Source organism: Macaca thibetana, chromosome 2 (genome assembly GCF_024542745.1).
Source record: "Macaca thibetana thibetana isolate TM-01 chromosome 2, ASM2454274v1, whole genome shotgun sequence".
In the NCBI taxonomy this organism is placed as follows: Eukaryota; Metazoa; Chordata; class Mammalia; order Primates; family Cercopithecidae; genus Macaca; species Macaca thibetana.
In genome coordinates this window covers 151,466,660-151,483,390 of record NC_065579.1, presented here as the reverse complement: position 1 = coordinate 151,483,390, position 16,731 = coordinate 151,466,660, and the positions used below count along the sequence as shown (strand labels likewise).

Genomic DNA, 16,731 nt, shown 5'->3' with positions numbered 1-16,731 from the left:
CCTGCTCCTTTTTTTTTTTTTTTTTTTTTTTGAGACAGGGTCTCACTCTGTGGCCTAGGCTGGGGTGCTGTGGCATGAGCTCAGCTCACTGCAGTCTCCATAACCCAGGTTCAAGTAATCCTCCTGCCTTAGCCTCCCAAGTAGTTGGAACTACAGTTCCTTGCCACCACACCGGCTATTTTATTTTTATTTTTAGCAGAGATGAGGTCTCGCTATGTTGCCCAGTCTGGTTTCAAACTCCTGGTATTACATGATCCTCCTGCCTCAGCTTTCCAAAGTGTTGGGATTACAGTCATGAGCTGCCCTGCTGGGCCATTTTATTCCTTTTAATAGCTAAATAACATTCCATTAGATGGATGTATCACACTTTGTTTATCCATTCATCCTTTGACAGACGTTAGAGTTGTTTCCACCTTTTGGTTATTGTAAATAGTGCTGCTGTGAACACTGGTGTACATGCATTTGTCTGAATATCTGTTTTCAACTCTTTTGGGTATTTACCTAAGAGTGGAATTGCTGGTCAAATGGTAATCTATGTTTAAGTTTTTGAGGAGCCACCAAATTGTTTTCCAACAGCTCAATAATGTTTTACTGAAGTTAAATAGAATAAGCAGCGGGGAGTCTGGGAGGCAGGAATGAGGGCTTCTCCTGTCCTTCACAGGCAGCACTGGACTCTGCCATTTACCGGCTGTGTGATCTGGGTCAACGTACTTAAATTCCCTGGACTGCCTCCTAATCCTCAAAGTGGAGAAAATAAAACCTAATTTCTGTGAGCTGCGTGAGATACTGTTTCTGAAGCTCCAGGCACAGAGTAAGCCCCCGTGCATTAATTGCCTTTCCTTACTCCCTGACCTTGCCTTTTCACACTTCACTCGCTGCCACGTGGCGTCGGAGGCCAGTCCGCACCCGCAGCCCCCAGCTGAGCCAGGCTGCAGACTACAACTCCCAGCGAGCACTTCTTCCCGGCCGCCTCTCCCCGGCTGCTGCGCATGCTTTGGCAGACGTGGCACCGGGAACTCGGAGGCGGGGAGCGGCTGGGAAGTAGCCGCGGTGGTTGGCCGAGGTGGAGCTAGCAGGCGGGCGGGCGGGCGCGGGCGCCGGAGTGGAGAAAGGAGCCAGCGGTGGGCAGCGGCTGCGGGGATGGCGCGGGCCGGGCCGGCATGGCTGCTGCTGACAATCTGGGTGAGACTGTGGGGCAGGGGTCCGGGCTGGGCCGGCACGTGTGCCCCGCGTGCCCTTCTGCGCTCTCTGCTCCAGCCCTCTCCAGGACGTGAGGGAAGCTGCCCCGGGGCACCGGGATGAGGGCGTGCATGCCAGGCAGGCGGGCACCGGGTGCTACGCGGGAGACAGCGGGAGTCCCGGTGCCCTCCCCGCCAAGCGCTCCCGGGCGCAGGGGCAGGAGGCAGCTGTGGGGCGCCGGGCGATCCCTGGCAGGGTGCTTACGCCACGGCCACAACTTTGCGGGGATGCAGGTCGGGGCACAGCCACCAGCTCAGGCGGGACGCCGGCGGGCTGCGGGTGTGCTCAGCCCCAGACTCCGAGCCCTGCACCTGTGTGAGTGCGGGGTGGGATGGGGGTGCTTACTACCTGCACTGCCGGAAACCTTGGTTTAGGGCCACCTTTTTCTTGGTTTCGGCCCCAGGCGTCTGGGAAACTGCGGGCCACCACCTGGGCCTCCGCCCACAGGCCAGGCTCGGTGGGCTGGGTGGGGTCGACGCAGCCCGCCCCTGCTGAGGAGCTGCTCCTACACCCAACTGAGGGGCTGGCTCGAGCCTCAGCCACTTTCTAGCCGTGTGACGCGCCGGTTCATTTAATGTATCTGAGCTAGTCTCCTCATCCATGATATAGAAAGGCAAAGGTACCCCCATAGGGTGGTTCTGAGGGTCGGATGAGGTCTCAGAGAAAGAAGCTGTGTAAACTGCAAAATCTTACGAAAGTGGAAAAGGAGTGGGCTCCAAGAGGAGTTTGCTACACTTGGTGGAGGGACTCCAGGCATCCCTGAGAGAGGTCGGAATGGGTGTGCCTGCTGGCCCAGGACTGGGGTTTGGCCTTCGTGTCGCTGTGGATGTGTGATGGGATATTGTGGCCTCCTTCCCCATCTTTTCCATAACTTATGCCCTCCCTTATTTTAGGACCATCCTGGCTCCTTTTCTCCTGAAGTTCCAGGGAACTTCCTGCTCCTGGCACCCTCCCCAACCCAGATTTTCCCGTTATTTTCCATTTGGGTGTGGCAAGGACACTGGGCAAAGAGGAGGAGAAAAGGAGTGTGGGTTGAGTTGCTTGAAACACTTCCATCTCCCAATACCCTGGATCACCAGTGAGGAGTGGCCTGGGACTCTCTGGTTGGAAGCGGCTGGGGAAGGAAGCCCCCTGTTCTCTTAGGTCTGTGTTCTCACTCTCGGGGAGAACCAGGCTGGAGTGGGGCAGTGTCACTTCATTGCGTCTGGGTTTGTTGAACGCTATTTTGCCATCAGTCCCCTGGAGCCAGTTGGTCTGGACGGGTCTCTGGGCCAGGAGAAGGGAGCTATCTTCTGCAAGGCCCCCACGGGTCTTTGCACTTGGACTGAGTAGGAGGTCCTGCTTTCCTCCCTTTCCCCTCCCTCTTGTGAAAACAATGGGCTTGAGAATCTGAAATTTCATTCGGCAGACATTTATTTATCAATCACATTGTTTGGATTGATATTTTGCCCTCCACTGGGTTGGATTTTGGGTGGAGAGCAAAACACACATTGTGCCTGCCATCTGGTGTTGCCCTGGATTGGGCAAAGGAGTCAGTCCTGTGAGCAAATAATGACAGAACAGTAAGTGCTGTGACCTTAGGTACTGGTACCTTCACTGAACGGGAGCCATACATTGATTTAAAGGGAGGTCAGCCATGGCTTTCCTGAGGTGGTGGAGTTGAACAGAGTCTGAGAGGAGTGTGGTAGTTAGCTAGGCACTGGAGGGCTGCGGCTCCCCTTCACTGGGAGGTGCGGAAGAGCAGGTAGGTTTGCTGAAAGCACTAGAACCTGGGAGTCCTGAGCAAGCAATTTCTATCTTCTCCTTTCCCTAAGCCCTAGAGTTGGCTTAGCAGGTAGGAGGTGGAGGGAGCATGCCAACAGGAGCAGTGGTGAGTGATTGCTGGACAGTGGGTTGGGCCTTTGTAAATTTAAATGCTGTGCCTATCTGATAAGGACTCTCCAGGTTCCTGGAAGCAGGTTGGGTTTCTTTGTTCATTCAATATTTACTGAGGGCTGATATGTGCACAGGACTGGGCTGTGACCTGAAGGGTATAAAGGCATCTGCAGGGATTCATGTACAGGGATATACACCCACCGTATTTTTTACAATAGCAAAAATGCGGAAATGGGTTAAATGCTCAATAATAGTGGCTTGGTTAAATAATATCTGGCCTTGTTCATATCATGAAAAGTGATGTTTATTTTTGTCAGTTTGGCCTGCTATAACAAATATCCCATAGACTGGTGATGCAGAACAATCGAAATGTATTTTTCACACTTCTGTAGACTGGAAGTCTGAAATCAGGGTGCCAGCATGGTTGAATTCTGGCAAGGACCCTCCTCCAGAAGACTGTTGGCTTCTCATTGTATCCTCATATGACAGAAAGAGGACTAGACAGTTCTCCTGGGTTCCTTTTTCAAGGGCACTAATCCTATTCATGAGCGATCCACTCTCATGACCTAATTACCTGCCAAGGGCCCCACCTCTTAATACCATCACTTTGGGGGTTAGGATTTCAACATATGAATTTTTGGGGGAATGACAGAAATATTCAGTCCTGGCCGGGCACAGTTGCTCACACCTGTAACCCCATCTCTTTGGGAGGCTGAGGCGGATCACCTGAGGTCAGGAGTTTGAGACCAACCTGGCCAACATGGTGAAACCCCATCTCTACTAAAAATACAAAAATTAGCCGAGCGTGGTGGCAGGCACCTGTAGTCCCAGCTACTCAGGAGGCTGAGGCAGGAGAATTGCTTGAACCCAGGAGGCAGATGTTGCAGTGAGCCGAGATTGTACCACTGCACTCCAGCCTGGGGGATGGAGCAAGACGCCATCTCAAAAAGAAAGAAAAAACAAAGAAGAAGAAATATTTCAGTCCATTCCAATGTTTGTAAAGAATATTTATATTTACTAGAATGTTATGTTTATTATGAAAACATTTTATGATGTTTATGAAGAATATCTAAGGATGTGGAAAAATGCCCAAGTGTGATAACTAAGGGAAAAGCAGGATATAAAACCAAACCCCAGGGTGGCTGAAGTTACGTGCATGAAGAATTAGCAGTGCATCAAAATGTTAACAGTCATTGTTCTGGAAGGTGGAGTTGTGATGACTTGTGCTTCTTTGCTTATGTTTTTCTGTGGTTTCCAAGTTTTTCACATGAATATGTATTAGTTTATAATCAGGAAAGTTAATGAAGATTTAAAAAAAATGTTCCTTTGGGAACCCTCAGCCTTCCAGAAGAATACTGGGGTGGAAGGTGTCACAGTCAAACACATGGGACAGGTTAGTTCCAAGAGCTTCCAGGCTGGGTGTCTGTGCCCTCAGAGGCTATGGGTGGTGGTATCTTCCTTCCCAAGCACTTCTGGGCACAGGGGCAGGAGGTAGCCCTAGGGTGCAGGGCGATCCCTGGCGGGCCGTGCTGTCCTGCTCCCATCTCTGCGCTGACTGCCTGCTTTCCTGCTGTCCAGCTCAGCTCCTCCCTGCAGCTGACCCTTCTCTAGGGCTATCCATGCTGATTGTCCTGTGGTCTCCACCAAGCCTGTAGGATGGAGAAACATCAAGCTGGAGCGAACTCTAGGTCTCCCAGCTCAGTGGTTCTCAAGCATCGGGCCAAGGACTGAAGTTGGGCTGGGCTGGACTTTTCTGGTTTACAGTCAAACTGGAAAAAAAAATGGCGTATTTGTTTGTTTTTCATGAATCCAAATGTTTTCAGTTTAAAAACTTGTCAATTTTTCTGACATGATGACCATATTTTGAGGGGGAGGGGGTTACAGCATCCTTTTGAAAAATGAGGCTGGTTGTGGTACATTGTGATTTCTTTTTAAAAGTCCTTTCTTGATAAAATTTATTTTTAATAATATAAAATCCATGTTGCATATTTATATTTAAAAATACATATATTCTGCTGATCCGTGAGATTCAGAACTGATCTAACTCAGCCTTCTCCTTTTATAAGAGAATAGCGAGGCCTAGGGAGGGAAGGGACTCACTCAAGGCCACCCAGTTAGTGAAGGCAGAGCTGGGAGAAGAGCCAGATCTGCTGAATGTAAATCGGGTTCTTCCCACTCCTCCATCTCCCGCCTGCTTCTCTGCCTCTGCCCCTGATGGTCGCTTGAAGTTTAGACCCTGGAGGACAGTGGGTGGAGGTGCAGGAGGCAGATGTTTGCTCCTGGCTTCTCCTGTAGAGCTTTTAAGGTACACTTATTTAGGTTCTGTACTTCTCTGGGACCATTATATATTTAATAGGCTTTTGTGGGCTGGCCTGAGGACTGAATTGCCATTTAAAATGCTATTTGGAACCTGGAATGCACATTTCCCACAGAAATAAACACATTACAGTGGAAGTCTTAAAACAGACCCGGCATATAAGGTGGAAGTGTGGCTGAGTGCCATAAGAGCGGCAACCCCCGTGTGCTGGGGATTCAGGACGAGGCCAAGCAGTGGGACACTGAATGACCACAGAAGGCCCCAGGAAAGAGCAGGGTGTGAGCTGGCCTCACAAGGAGGGCAGACTTGGAGCTCTGTGACAGCAGAGAGTACCCTGTCCTGGCTGTGGTGTCCCCAGCACCTAACTCAGGGCCTGGCATGTCATCAGCCCTGGTCTGTGTTTGGCTGATGGAATTAATGTCACAGGCAGAGAAGGAAACCTTCTAAGCCAGAGACATGGAAAATGAGGAATGATAGGCCAGGCTGGATGGAGGGAGGGTTTGAGTCTGGGGATGAGGGGAATAAGACTGAAAAAGTGGATCGTAAAGAACCTTAAATGCCTGGCAAAGCCATGGGGACTCGATTCTGAAGGTAATGGAGAGACATGATGAAAGCTGCCCTTTTAATAACAAGATCAATCAGGTCACATGCAGGGTTGGGTGGGAGGGGGAGAGACTGGATTAATTTTCCCAGAACAACACTTTCATCCTTACTTTCCTCTCTGTTATCTACAAGATAAATTCAAGTGTTATGTAGTGGAAAGAACATGAGCTTTCAGCCAGCTAGACACTCAGGAGCTGCCTGACCTTGGGCCCTGCCTCAGTTTTCTTGTTTGTAAGTGGTGATAATGATATCCATCTTGAAGTGTTGAAAGGATTAGAAGAGATACAGGAAGCACCCAGCACAGTGCTTGGCACAGGAAAGTGTCCAGTCACTGGGAGTCTCAGCAGTCATTGCCAGTTGTTGAATAAGAGATGATGGGGAAGTCAGTTAAGAGGAGGAGGTGGGCAGGGAAGGGCCAGAGAGAGGCTGCACGATTTGAATGCCAGGTAGGGGGCCCCCTGTGCTGCTAGGATTCTCCCCACGGGAGTTACTTGGAGCTGAGCTCTTGACTCCCTCCTTGCCCCTTCTCTGCCAGGCCGCTGCAGAGATCCCAGGTCGGGGCGGTGTGCAGAAGGGCTCAGGATATAAGTGTGCTTGGTTTCTCTCTCCTTTTTTCTGAAAGTAGATCCCCTCTTGGGAATGAAGACAGCAAACACACTATATCCCTGGAGGTTTTGCCCCAGCTTTGCGGTTTTGTTCTGTCGGGCTCTTGTGTCTTGCTTGGTGGTTGTGGTAGGTTTTGAGGCTGTCTGAGTGACAGTGGGCCAGAAATGAATGCATGGGGTATAAGGAGAGACTGAGGTTCTTCCACATTACCTGGACTTGGGATGGTTTATTTGTCCCCCACCTCTCCTTCCTTGTGCGTGTGCATGTGTGTGTGGGGGAGGGGTTGGGGGGGTGGTGGTATTGTCTTTAACACCTGACATCTTAGGTCCCAACGGGAGAGGGAAGCAGCAGGAGTTCTCAGCCCTGGTGGGCTGGCCCATCCCTTCTGCCTGGCCATCTTTCAGCACTGCCTGGAGCCTCTGGCTCCCCATGTGATCTGTTGGCAGAATTGTTAAATCGGATGCATTTGTAGAAGGCTTTAGAGTTTGCAAAGCATTTCCATGTATTTCACGTCAGTGTGGTTTTGAGCCCCATGTAACTTGGTGAGGTGAGTAGGCTAGCCCAGTACCATTACCCCTGGAGAGGAATGGGTGGCTGGACAGGGAGGTGGGAGGCGACATGCCCTTAGACGAGGTGGAGGAGTCTGTGGCCTGGAAGGTGAAGGAATAAAGAGATAGGTGGGGACCACAGTCAGAGTTCTCAGTGCCTGGCTTGAATGTGTAAGCAGCTGTGTTGGCAGCCATTTTCCAAGAGTGTCCCTGAAACTTGTTTTTCAGCTACTCCCTGGTGGCTGCGACATTGTACGGGAGTGGCCAGCCAGGCACGTGCTGACTGTGTCCTTCCCCCGAGGAGCTCCAGTTCGCTGTCCCCTGTTGCCACCCTACATCAACAGGGCCTCTTTCCATATACCAGTTTGCAACCACTTATAATTAATTAGCTTTGTGATCTTGCACTGGGGGGTTGAAGACACTCATGTAGTGTGGGATTAAAAGAGCCTTTATTCCTCAAAATCATACTGAGGCACCAGTTTGATGCACATTCCATTCCTAGATGGTGTGATGGTGGGCCTGTGTCTGGCTTCAGAGTTTCCAACTCATTAAAGCTGCAGAGGCACAGGGGTTGAATGTCCATTTGCTGCAAAGAATCCTACAGTTCCTCCAACCCCTGGTGCAGGCAGATTTCTTGAATTTGTGAGCAGGTCCTTTAATCCTTGTTAGAAGATGTTGATGAAAATCAAGGTTAAGCATTGTAAGCTGGGGCTTAAACATAAAGGTGATCCAGTATCTGAGCCCAAATGTGGGCCTGGTAGGAAAGCTCTGTTGTTGGGCCAAGCAGGGAAGGGTCTTGAGGACCAAGTGGATTTGTTCTCATCACGGGGTCTAGTCTTTATGGGTCCTGAGCAGAGTATTAGTACATGCCCCCTATTTCAAAGGAAAGTGGACCAGCATCCGCATCCTACATGTGCCACAGATGTTCATTCATTCAACAGATACTTCTTTTTTTTTCCCAAATGGATATTTCCTTGAGAATCTTTTATGAGCCAGGCCTCATGCTAAGGCGTTGGGGATAACCATAAATAAGTCAGACAACATCTCTTTCTCTCATGGCCTAGTGGGACAGCCACTGATTAATTATTTAGTTCAGGTAATAAGTGCCGAAAACAGAAAGTGTTAATATAATGTGGTAAGAGAATGTATAACAGGGCTCCCTAACCTAATTCAAGGAGTCAGGAAAGGCTTCTCTGAGAACCTCTGGGTTTTTCTTGGAATAATGTGTTTAAATGTATAAAGTAAAATGCATAGAATTACAAAGAAAGCAGTTATATTGAAATACAGTTATCAAAATATAACAAGGTTGTGATAAAATAATATTTATGTTTATTAATGCATCGTATAAAAAGATTGAAGGTATAAGTTTGATAACTTCTATAATTTTAAGTAGTGATGAGCATAAATAGTGTTTCAGGATATCTTGTAATGTGGTAAGGAAATCTGATTTCTGTTGGTGGCAAAGTCACAGACACTGGTACCCTAATTACTACTGTAATTTATTATCTACATTCATAAATGTAGAAAGCATTTATACATTTATAAATACATTCATAAGACAGGAAAGGCTAAATTTCAGTTAGAGGTTAGTGAAGATAAAGATGTCATTTTTCTCCATCCAAATTTGTAGACTACAGTGGAAAAAAATTATCTAAAACTTAGAAATAAAAGATGATTTTGTGACCTTTTAGTATCGTACTAGAGTATTGTATAAAAACCACCTAAGGACCAGCTGTGCTCTAGGGGATGTAACTCTGTTTATTATTTGTTATGGGCCATACTTTGTAAAGTTAGGTAGGATGCAAATTATTTCTGTTTGGTAAAGAAGAGAAACACAAAGATTATTGCCCTGAAGGACATTAACCTGTTGGTATCTAATGTAGCAGTCTTATATCAGGATTATATCCTCTTTTTTAGGGTCTCTTATTAGCAAGTTAAGTAAAACTTTGAAATATGCTCAATACCTATTTGTATGAGAATTAGGCTTTTAACATTTTAGAATTATACTTGACTCCAGTTTAAGAACTGCTGAGTAAGCAGAACGTAAAGATGTGTTGCTTAGAAGAGAGGTCTGGTCTGGAGATGTTGATTTAGGGGTGCTGTTCAGGAGAGTGGGTGAAGTTGGCTGGGCATATAGGGTAGGAAGAGAGGGTAGACTGAGTGAGCTGCAGAACTTCAACATTAAAAGAATGGGAAGAGGAGGGTTTACAAAGAAGAAAGGAATGATTGTTAGAGAGGTAGGAGGGAAACCAAGTGTCGCATTGAGTTCAAGAGGCCAAACAAGATGAGAACTGGAAGTGCCTGTAGGGTTTATCTGCAGGGAGGTCATTGTTGAGCCTTCACCAAGAGCCTTTTTGGTGGTGGTGGTGGTAGGGAGGGCAGATTTCAGAGGGATGAGCAATAGAAAGAGGCAGGAGGACGGGAGGAGCGGGGGAGATGGAAAATTCTGGCTAACAGTGGACAGGGGAGTGATGTGGGGCCCAGAGAGAGGGTTTTTAAAAGATGGGTCAGTGATGGAGTTTCTTCACCTTAAGGAGATATGTGTTAAATGGATTCCTGCGCTCCCAGCCCCTGGAGATGTTTTTCTTCAAGAATAAAGCCCAGGAATCTGTATTCCCAGAATACTGAGTGCTGTGGTACAGCTACAAAACTAGACACATTTCGAAGTTAATCTTATATGGCTGGTGGTACTTTGCCAGCCGAGCTGGGTGCTCTCGATTGAGTGTGTAGCACAAGTTCTGCTCACATTGGAGCTGTGTCACCGTTGTCTGCTTGCTGTCACGTGACCTGAGCAAGTGCTTTTCTCTGAAGGGATTTGGGGGCTTGTGAACGTGCTGATAGCAGAGGGAAGATGGATCAGGTTGTCACTGTGGCTCTTTTCAGCAGGTCACGCTCAACAGCTAGATTGGAAGGGAAAGCAGACTTGCCAGCCTCTCAGGTATTATTCTGGGTGGAGCAATGGGGAGTGGATGATGCTCCAGGGATGTCTGTCGGAACTATTCACATTGACAGGCCAAGAGAAAAGCATCAGATCTGTCCTGGCAGGGTCCTGGCTCTACTGTTTTAGGCTTAATCCGAGGCAAATCCCTTCTCTGAGCCTCAGTTTTCACATCTCTAAAGTGGGGATAGCACCACCTCTGCCTATAAACACTGATTGTTTATGATATAGTTTTTCAACTCCTGCAAGAATAGTCATACATTTTACAGTGTAACCCAGTAATATTCGGTTCACTGAATGCACAGTGTTGCTACCTATGCTACTCACTGATGTTTTCTAGTCAATGTAATTTTTTAAAAATGCTACTGTAACTCACTGATTCTATGACTAGACTCTTGGGTTGAGACCTGAAGGGTGGAAACAGTGGCTTAGACTCTCAACTTTAGAGGATGAAATGAGATCATGTGTGTAAAAGCATAGATGTACACCATGGGTCATGAGCACTGAGTTGTTATTTTCTTATCAGTTAACGGAGCTTGGAGGCAGAGTTGATTTCCGGAGTGGGAATTCACCTGCTCTTCCTCCCTCCCTGCTGCCTAATTCAATGTTCCCTCTCCCAGTTCTTCCTTGTTAACAGGCCTGGCACACCAAGCTGGCAGTGATCCAGAGCCCTCTTGGCTCAAGAAGAGGTTTTCCAAAACATTAAAAGCTTTAGGGACTTAAGTCCTGGCTAAATGCACTGCAGTTGCAATTTCAGGATAAGAAAACCTGTTTTCATAACCTCTCAGATAAGTTGCCCTGCCCCTGAATTGTCTATTGTTGACAACCACATTTGTGCCGTGGGGAATACGGGAGGGGAGAAACTGTGCTGCGTAGCCCCAAATATAAGGTGTGGCTTTTTAAAGGAAGCGAAATAGAAGAAATGCAGCTGGCCTTGTATTTACAGCAGCAAGCAGTAAGATGTATGTGGCTCTGGGAATCTGTCTTCCTTACGCCCCACCTCTGGTGCTGGAGTCTGTCAGACTTGGGTCTGAATCATAGCTCTCTTACTTGCTGTGTGACCTTCAGCAAATTTCTTAACTCCCCTTAGTCTCAGTTTCTTTATCTATAAAATGGGAACAATAAAAGTGCTTACTTCATACACTTGTCAAGATAATTCAGTTAGATAACACGTGAACTGCTTAGCTCGCTGCTGGTCATACAATAAGCACTCTGCTTTTGGCTGTTGTTGTTATCATGGGCTAATCCCTAAGCCCTGGATTTGGAATTAAAGGATCCTCTCTTGCATTCTGTTCCTTGCCAGGTGCTTTTGCATTTCTGTTTGTTAATAAGCACAGTTAGCTCTCTTGGCTCCCAGTAGCCAAGGGTCTCACATCCCAGGGCCAGCCTCTCCTGCCACCTCTCTCTCTCTCTCTCTCTCTCTCACACACACACACACACACGCGCGCACACACACACACACAACAGTATCACCACCATTCAGGGACGCATGGTGCTTGGTTTTATTTCAGAGGCTGCTGGGTAGACATTTGAACATTGGGAAGCATCGGTGGTGAGATCCCCAGGCTTGATTTAAGGTTAGGCCTTCACTCCTTGTGCAGAGTAGTGTTTAGCTATGGTGGCTCATGGCAGATGTTTAGAATTTACCCTTTTAAGGGGCATACAGTATGCATATTTTAAAATTAATTTTCTTTCTTTCTTTCTTTCTTTCTTTCTTTCTTTCTTGAATTTACCCTTTTAAGGGGCATACAGTATGCATATTTTAAAATTAATTTTCTTTCCTTCCTTCCTTCCTTCCTTCCTTCCTTCCTTCCTTCCTTCCTTCCTTCCTTCCTTCCTTCCTTCCTTCCTTCTTTCTTTTTTTGAGACAGAGTCTCACTCTGTTGCCCAGGCTGGAGTGTAGTGGTACGATCTCAGCTCACTATGACCTCTGCCTCCCTGGTTCAAGTGATTCTTCTGTCTCAGCCTCCTGAGTAGCTGGGATTACAGGTGCGTGCCACCATGCCCGGCTAATTTTTGTATTTTTAGTAGAAACGGGGTTTCACCATATTGCCCAGGCTGGTCTCAAACTCCCGACCTTGTGATCTGCCCGCCTCAGCCTCCCAAAGTGCTGGAATTACAGGCGTGAGCCACCGCGCCTGGCCTAAAATTAATGTTCTTTCTTATATCTGTCATCAAAACCATTCTACAAGTATTTGCTAGGTATATGTTGCATGCCAAGTACTTTGCAGATTCCATATAATAGTTATAAAAAAAGCCAAACCACCCAGTGTCTCATGACCAGAGACGAGACTGTTCAGCTAGCAGTGCAGAAGGACACATGAGCACTGCACATACGTGGGAAAGGACACAGAGCAAGTGCTGGGCGGGGAGGAATCAGAAGGCCTATGCAAGAACTAAGGGCAGTATCTGGTTGTGTTCTGGAAGCCTCTTTCTTTCCTTTCTTTTTTTTAGGCAAGTTTTTTTCTTTTTAACTTTTATTTAGAAATAATATCGGATTTATAGAAGAGTTGCAAGAGGAATCCAAAGGATTGTTATGTGCCCTTTATTTCGATTCCACAAATATTAGTATTTTATCACATTTGGTTTTATCATACTTCTCTTCTATATATATGAAGTTTTTATATGATATTCCTTTGCCCCCTAAATACTTCAGTATTTCCTAAAACACAAAAACATTCTCTTATGTAACCACAGTACAACGATCAAAACTAGGAAGGTAGTATTTGATTCAGGACCCAAACCAGAATCACACAGTGCATTTAATTGTCCTTCGTTAGTCTCCTTTAATCTGGAACAGTTCTTCAGTCTCTGTCTTTTGTGACCTTGACATTTTTAAAGAATTATCCTCAATTTGGTTTTTGACGATGTTTTCATTTAGTGCATTATATCAGGGGGCACCTGACGTCAATTTGACCCATTACTGGTGGTGTTTCTGTTGGCCCCTTAGTTAAGGGGGTTTCTGCCATGTACAGTGGGGAACCACTGTAAAGTTACATTTTCTGATGGGGAGACACTTTGAGGCAGTTAATTATTTTCATAATGGTAGCCAAGTGGTGGTAATTTTTTTCTTTAAACATTTAGATTGGACATGCTTATTATGACAAGTTGAAAAAATAGAGAAAGGGGAAGAATAAATACTACTGAGGGCAAATCCTCAGTGTTTTTCTGAGCATACTTTTGTTTACTTATAGTTGTGGTTATACCATGCATATTTTAAATTCTATTTTTAAAGACAACATTAAAGCAAACATTTTTGCATTGCGAAGTCTTTAAAAACACCATTTAAATAAAATACCATCTAAATGGCTTATTCTTCTATTGAGTGGCTTACTCTGTGTAACCATTCTGTCGTTGCTGGACATTTAGGTTGTTTATAGGTTTTAACTCTTATGAGTAGAATGGTTGTGAGTCATATGTGTGTCAGACCTCTGCTAATTTCCTCAGGACACATTCCCAGAAGTGGAATTACCAAGTCAAAGAGCATAAATACTTTAGAGATACATGATAAATTATGCCAGCTACCTTTCCAAAAGAATGGTACTAGTTGAGGTTTCTGCCAGCAGTATATGACAGTTGAGCTCCATATTTTAAGAGGTTCACTAATGGTGTTTCTCAACCTTTTATTTTTTTTAAACTGTGACCCACCAATGAAGATTTGGGTTGAGATTAATTTCCTATATTTTGATTTATGACAGCCTAGGTATTTATTTCTAAAAACAAATTATGGTATAAAATAGCACATTACTCTTTTCAAGCTGTAACAGTCTGAAACAGAGCATTGGGAAGAGCTCTGGGAATCACTGAGGTGGCGGTGTCTGGACAGTGGGGGATTTGAGGTCACGCATGAGGAATTAGGATATTTCACCTAGAGAATCCTAGAAGAGACATGTTTGCTGTCTTTGGAGTGTGATAGGCTGACAGATGTGCGCGCGTGGCGGGGGGGATTTAACATTTCTAATGAGGAACGCTCCAAGATGATATGGGTATGGTGTAGGACATGGGACTTCCACATATTAGCATATTGAGTTCCCACAGCCTCCTGGTCCAGCTGAGTTGAGTGGTCTCAGGAGATTTTCAGTCCCTGGCTCTGGAGGGCTACCTGGAGGCTGGAGATGGTATGTGAGGAATTTTGAGGGGATTTCTATATTTGTGGAAAACCAGTCAGCCCAACTCAAATCCGAATTGAAAGAGATGTCCTGGCTTTTTTGTCTCCAGAATGGTCCTCTTACCAGAAAAGGGCTGGGGTAAGGAAACAGGAGAGTTCCTGGGCTAATTCTTCTTTCATTTGTGGATAGCTGGCATCAGGTGACCAAGGTACCTGATAAGAACAGGCACACTGAAAATCTGGGCTACTAGGAAGAACGCTGGGTAAATCAATCCCTTGACAGTCTCTCTGTCTCCTTCCTTATAGATAACATATCTAAAGTTTAATGCATGATTTGGTGCTTAAGGCACTTTGAAATATCCCAATTAGAACAGATGTTTGTATTTCTTTCTAGTTAAAGCTTTTGTTCAAGATCTATTTGTATGTGTGCCAGAAGACCCAGAATGAGAACTCCTTAAAAAGATCATTTATTGGCCGGGTGCGGTGGCTCAAGCCTGTAATCCCAGCACTTTGGGAGGCCGAGATGGGCGGATCACGGGGTCAGGAGATCGAGACCATCCTGGCTAACCCAGTGAAACCCCGTCTCTACTAAAAAATACAAAAAACTAGCCAGGCGAGGTGGCGGGCATCTGTAGTCCCAGCTACTTGGGAGGCTGAGGCAGGAGAATGGCGTGAACCCGGGAGGCGGAGCTTGCAATGAGCTGAGATCCGGCCACTGCACTCCAGCCTGGGTAACAGAGCGAGACTCCGTCTCAAAAAGAAAAAAAAAAGATCATTTATTTCACTCATGCAGAAGCCTGCACAGGGATATTCCAGGGCCAGAATATCCCTGTGTAGTGTCAGGGACCCAGGTAACATCTATGTTGTTAGCTCCTCTTTAGCAGACCCTTCCTCCCCATTGTCTCAAGGTGGCTGCTTGAGTTCCAGCCATCTTGTCCAAATTCCAGCTGGCAGGAATGAGGCAGGGACTGAGAAGAGTCATATCAGATGTCTGTTAAAGTTGCCACATCACACTTAAGCTCGCGTTCCAGGGGCTGGCACATGGCCACACTTGCTGCAAGGGAGACTGAGAGGTGAAGAGGTTTTTACTGCAGGTGGCCACTTACCCAGGGAAACTCAACGGTTTCTTCACAAAGCGTGATTACCTCACAGTCCTCTGGTGGTGATCATGAGAATAGGTTTACCAAATGATACAACTGTAAAGAACTTTGGAAATCACTCTCAGTTCCTCAGTTTTCCAGAGTAGGAAGCAGACTTGGAGAAGGAGAGATGCCAACCAGTAATAATCAAAGTCAGCACAAAACTTGAGCTTCTGACTCCAGGTACAGTGCTCTTTCCGCCAAACCACAAGCTCTAAATTCTCAGCCCGCTCAAGTTCTCTGACCTTGGATTCAGGGCCACATCTGTTTTCTCAGGTCCTCCTCTTTTCCCTGAGTCCCTTTAGTACCAGCTTCTTAAGAGTCTAGACTTAGATTCTGACATTTCAAAACTATTTTGAGCAAAATGTGGGTTAAACTAAATTAAACCTGTTTCTTCACAGTTCTCAACATAAGGGTATCTTTTTTCCAGGTGACAGAGCAAAAGAGGTTGAGTCCCACCTTCACCCTTTTTCCTCAATGTTAAACTTCTGTTCCCAAGTCTTCCTCCGTTAGCAAGCTGCTTTTACATAATTGAATATTGCTGGCTTCATGGTCTGCATTGAATAGTAAATCCATAATGACAGACGGCTTTGCTAGTTATAGAGAATGTGAGGGTGCTGGCACACGCCCCAGAGATGAGGAGCTTTTTAAAGCTGAGGTGTAATGTGGCAAGGACTGTTCTCCCTGATTATCTTCCAGCGTACCGGGACTCTTATCTCTTTAGTTTGATGGTGATGCTGGGTGGCGATCAGCCTCATTAAGTGAGGTAAGTGAAGAGGGGAGTTTGTGTGTGCTATGTTAGCAGATGGAGAGGACCACACACTTCCTGCACACAGTCTCTGGCTGAGAACAGACCTGGGCTAATTGCCACATTTAGGATCTTCATGCTCTTGGCCCCAGGAACCTTGGGAGACTCCAGGATCTGCTGGGCTTGCAGAAATCAGAGGGTTAGTCTAAACCCCTGCTGGGACCCTCCTTGCCCTGGGATTCTGGGAGATGGGGGCATTTCCTGGTTGCTTTGGCAGGCCCTGCCTTGGAAGGAGCTGTTCCTTTTCTGCTTGGGTTGTGCCATCTGTTGCAGCAGTCCAGGGAGCCTGTGGGGTTGAGAGAAGCAGGCCTCCTCTGGCCAGGAGTCAGGAGTTGGGAGGCCCAACTTGTAGTCCTGGCTCTGTTACTTACCTACTGTGTGACCTTCGTAATTAATGTAACCTGTCTGAGCCTCAGTTTCCTCATCTGTAGGATGAGGCAGGTACCTACTCACTGGGGTATTGTGAGGGGTAAACGAGTTAGTGGGTATGAAACCTGGGAAGTGTGCTCTAAATGTGCCGTGTGACCTCTTGGTCTGGGTCGCTGTGCAG

The 16,731-nt window shown here is 46.6% G+C and overlaps 1 protein-coding gene across 1 annotated transcript in view; it reads left to right on the top strand.

Annotated features, from left to right (window-relative positions):
• Positions 1-989: 989 nt before the first annotated feature.
• PDIA5 (protein disulfide isomerase family A member 5) overlaps positions 990-16,731 on the top strand; it is a 93,838-nt gene continuing 78,096 nt past the window's right edge. Inside the window, exon 1 of the mRNA XM_050781847.1 lies at positions 990-1,182. Coding sequence (XP_050637804.1) covers positions 1,141-1,182 — 42 coding nt within the window. The 5' untranslated portion in view covers positions 990-1,140. The remainder of the gene's footprint in view (positions 1,183-16,731) is intronic.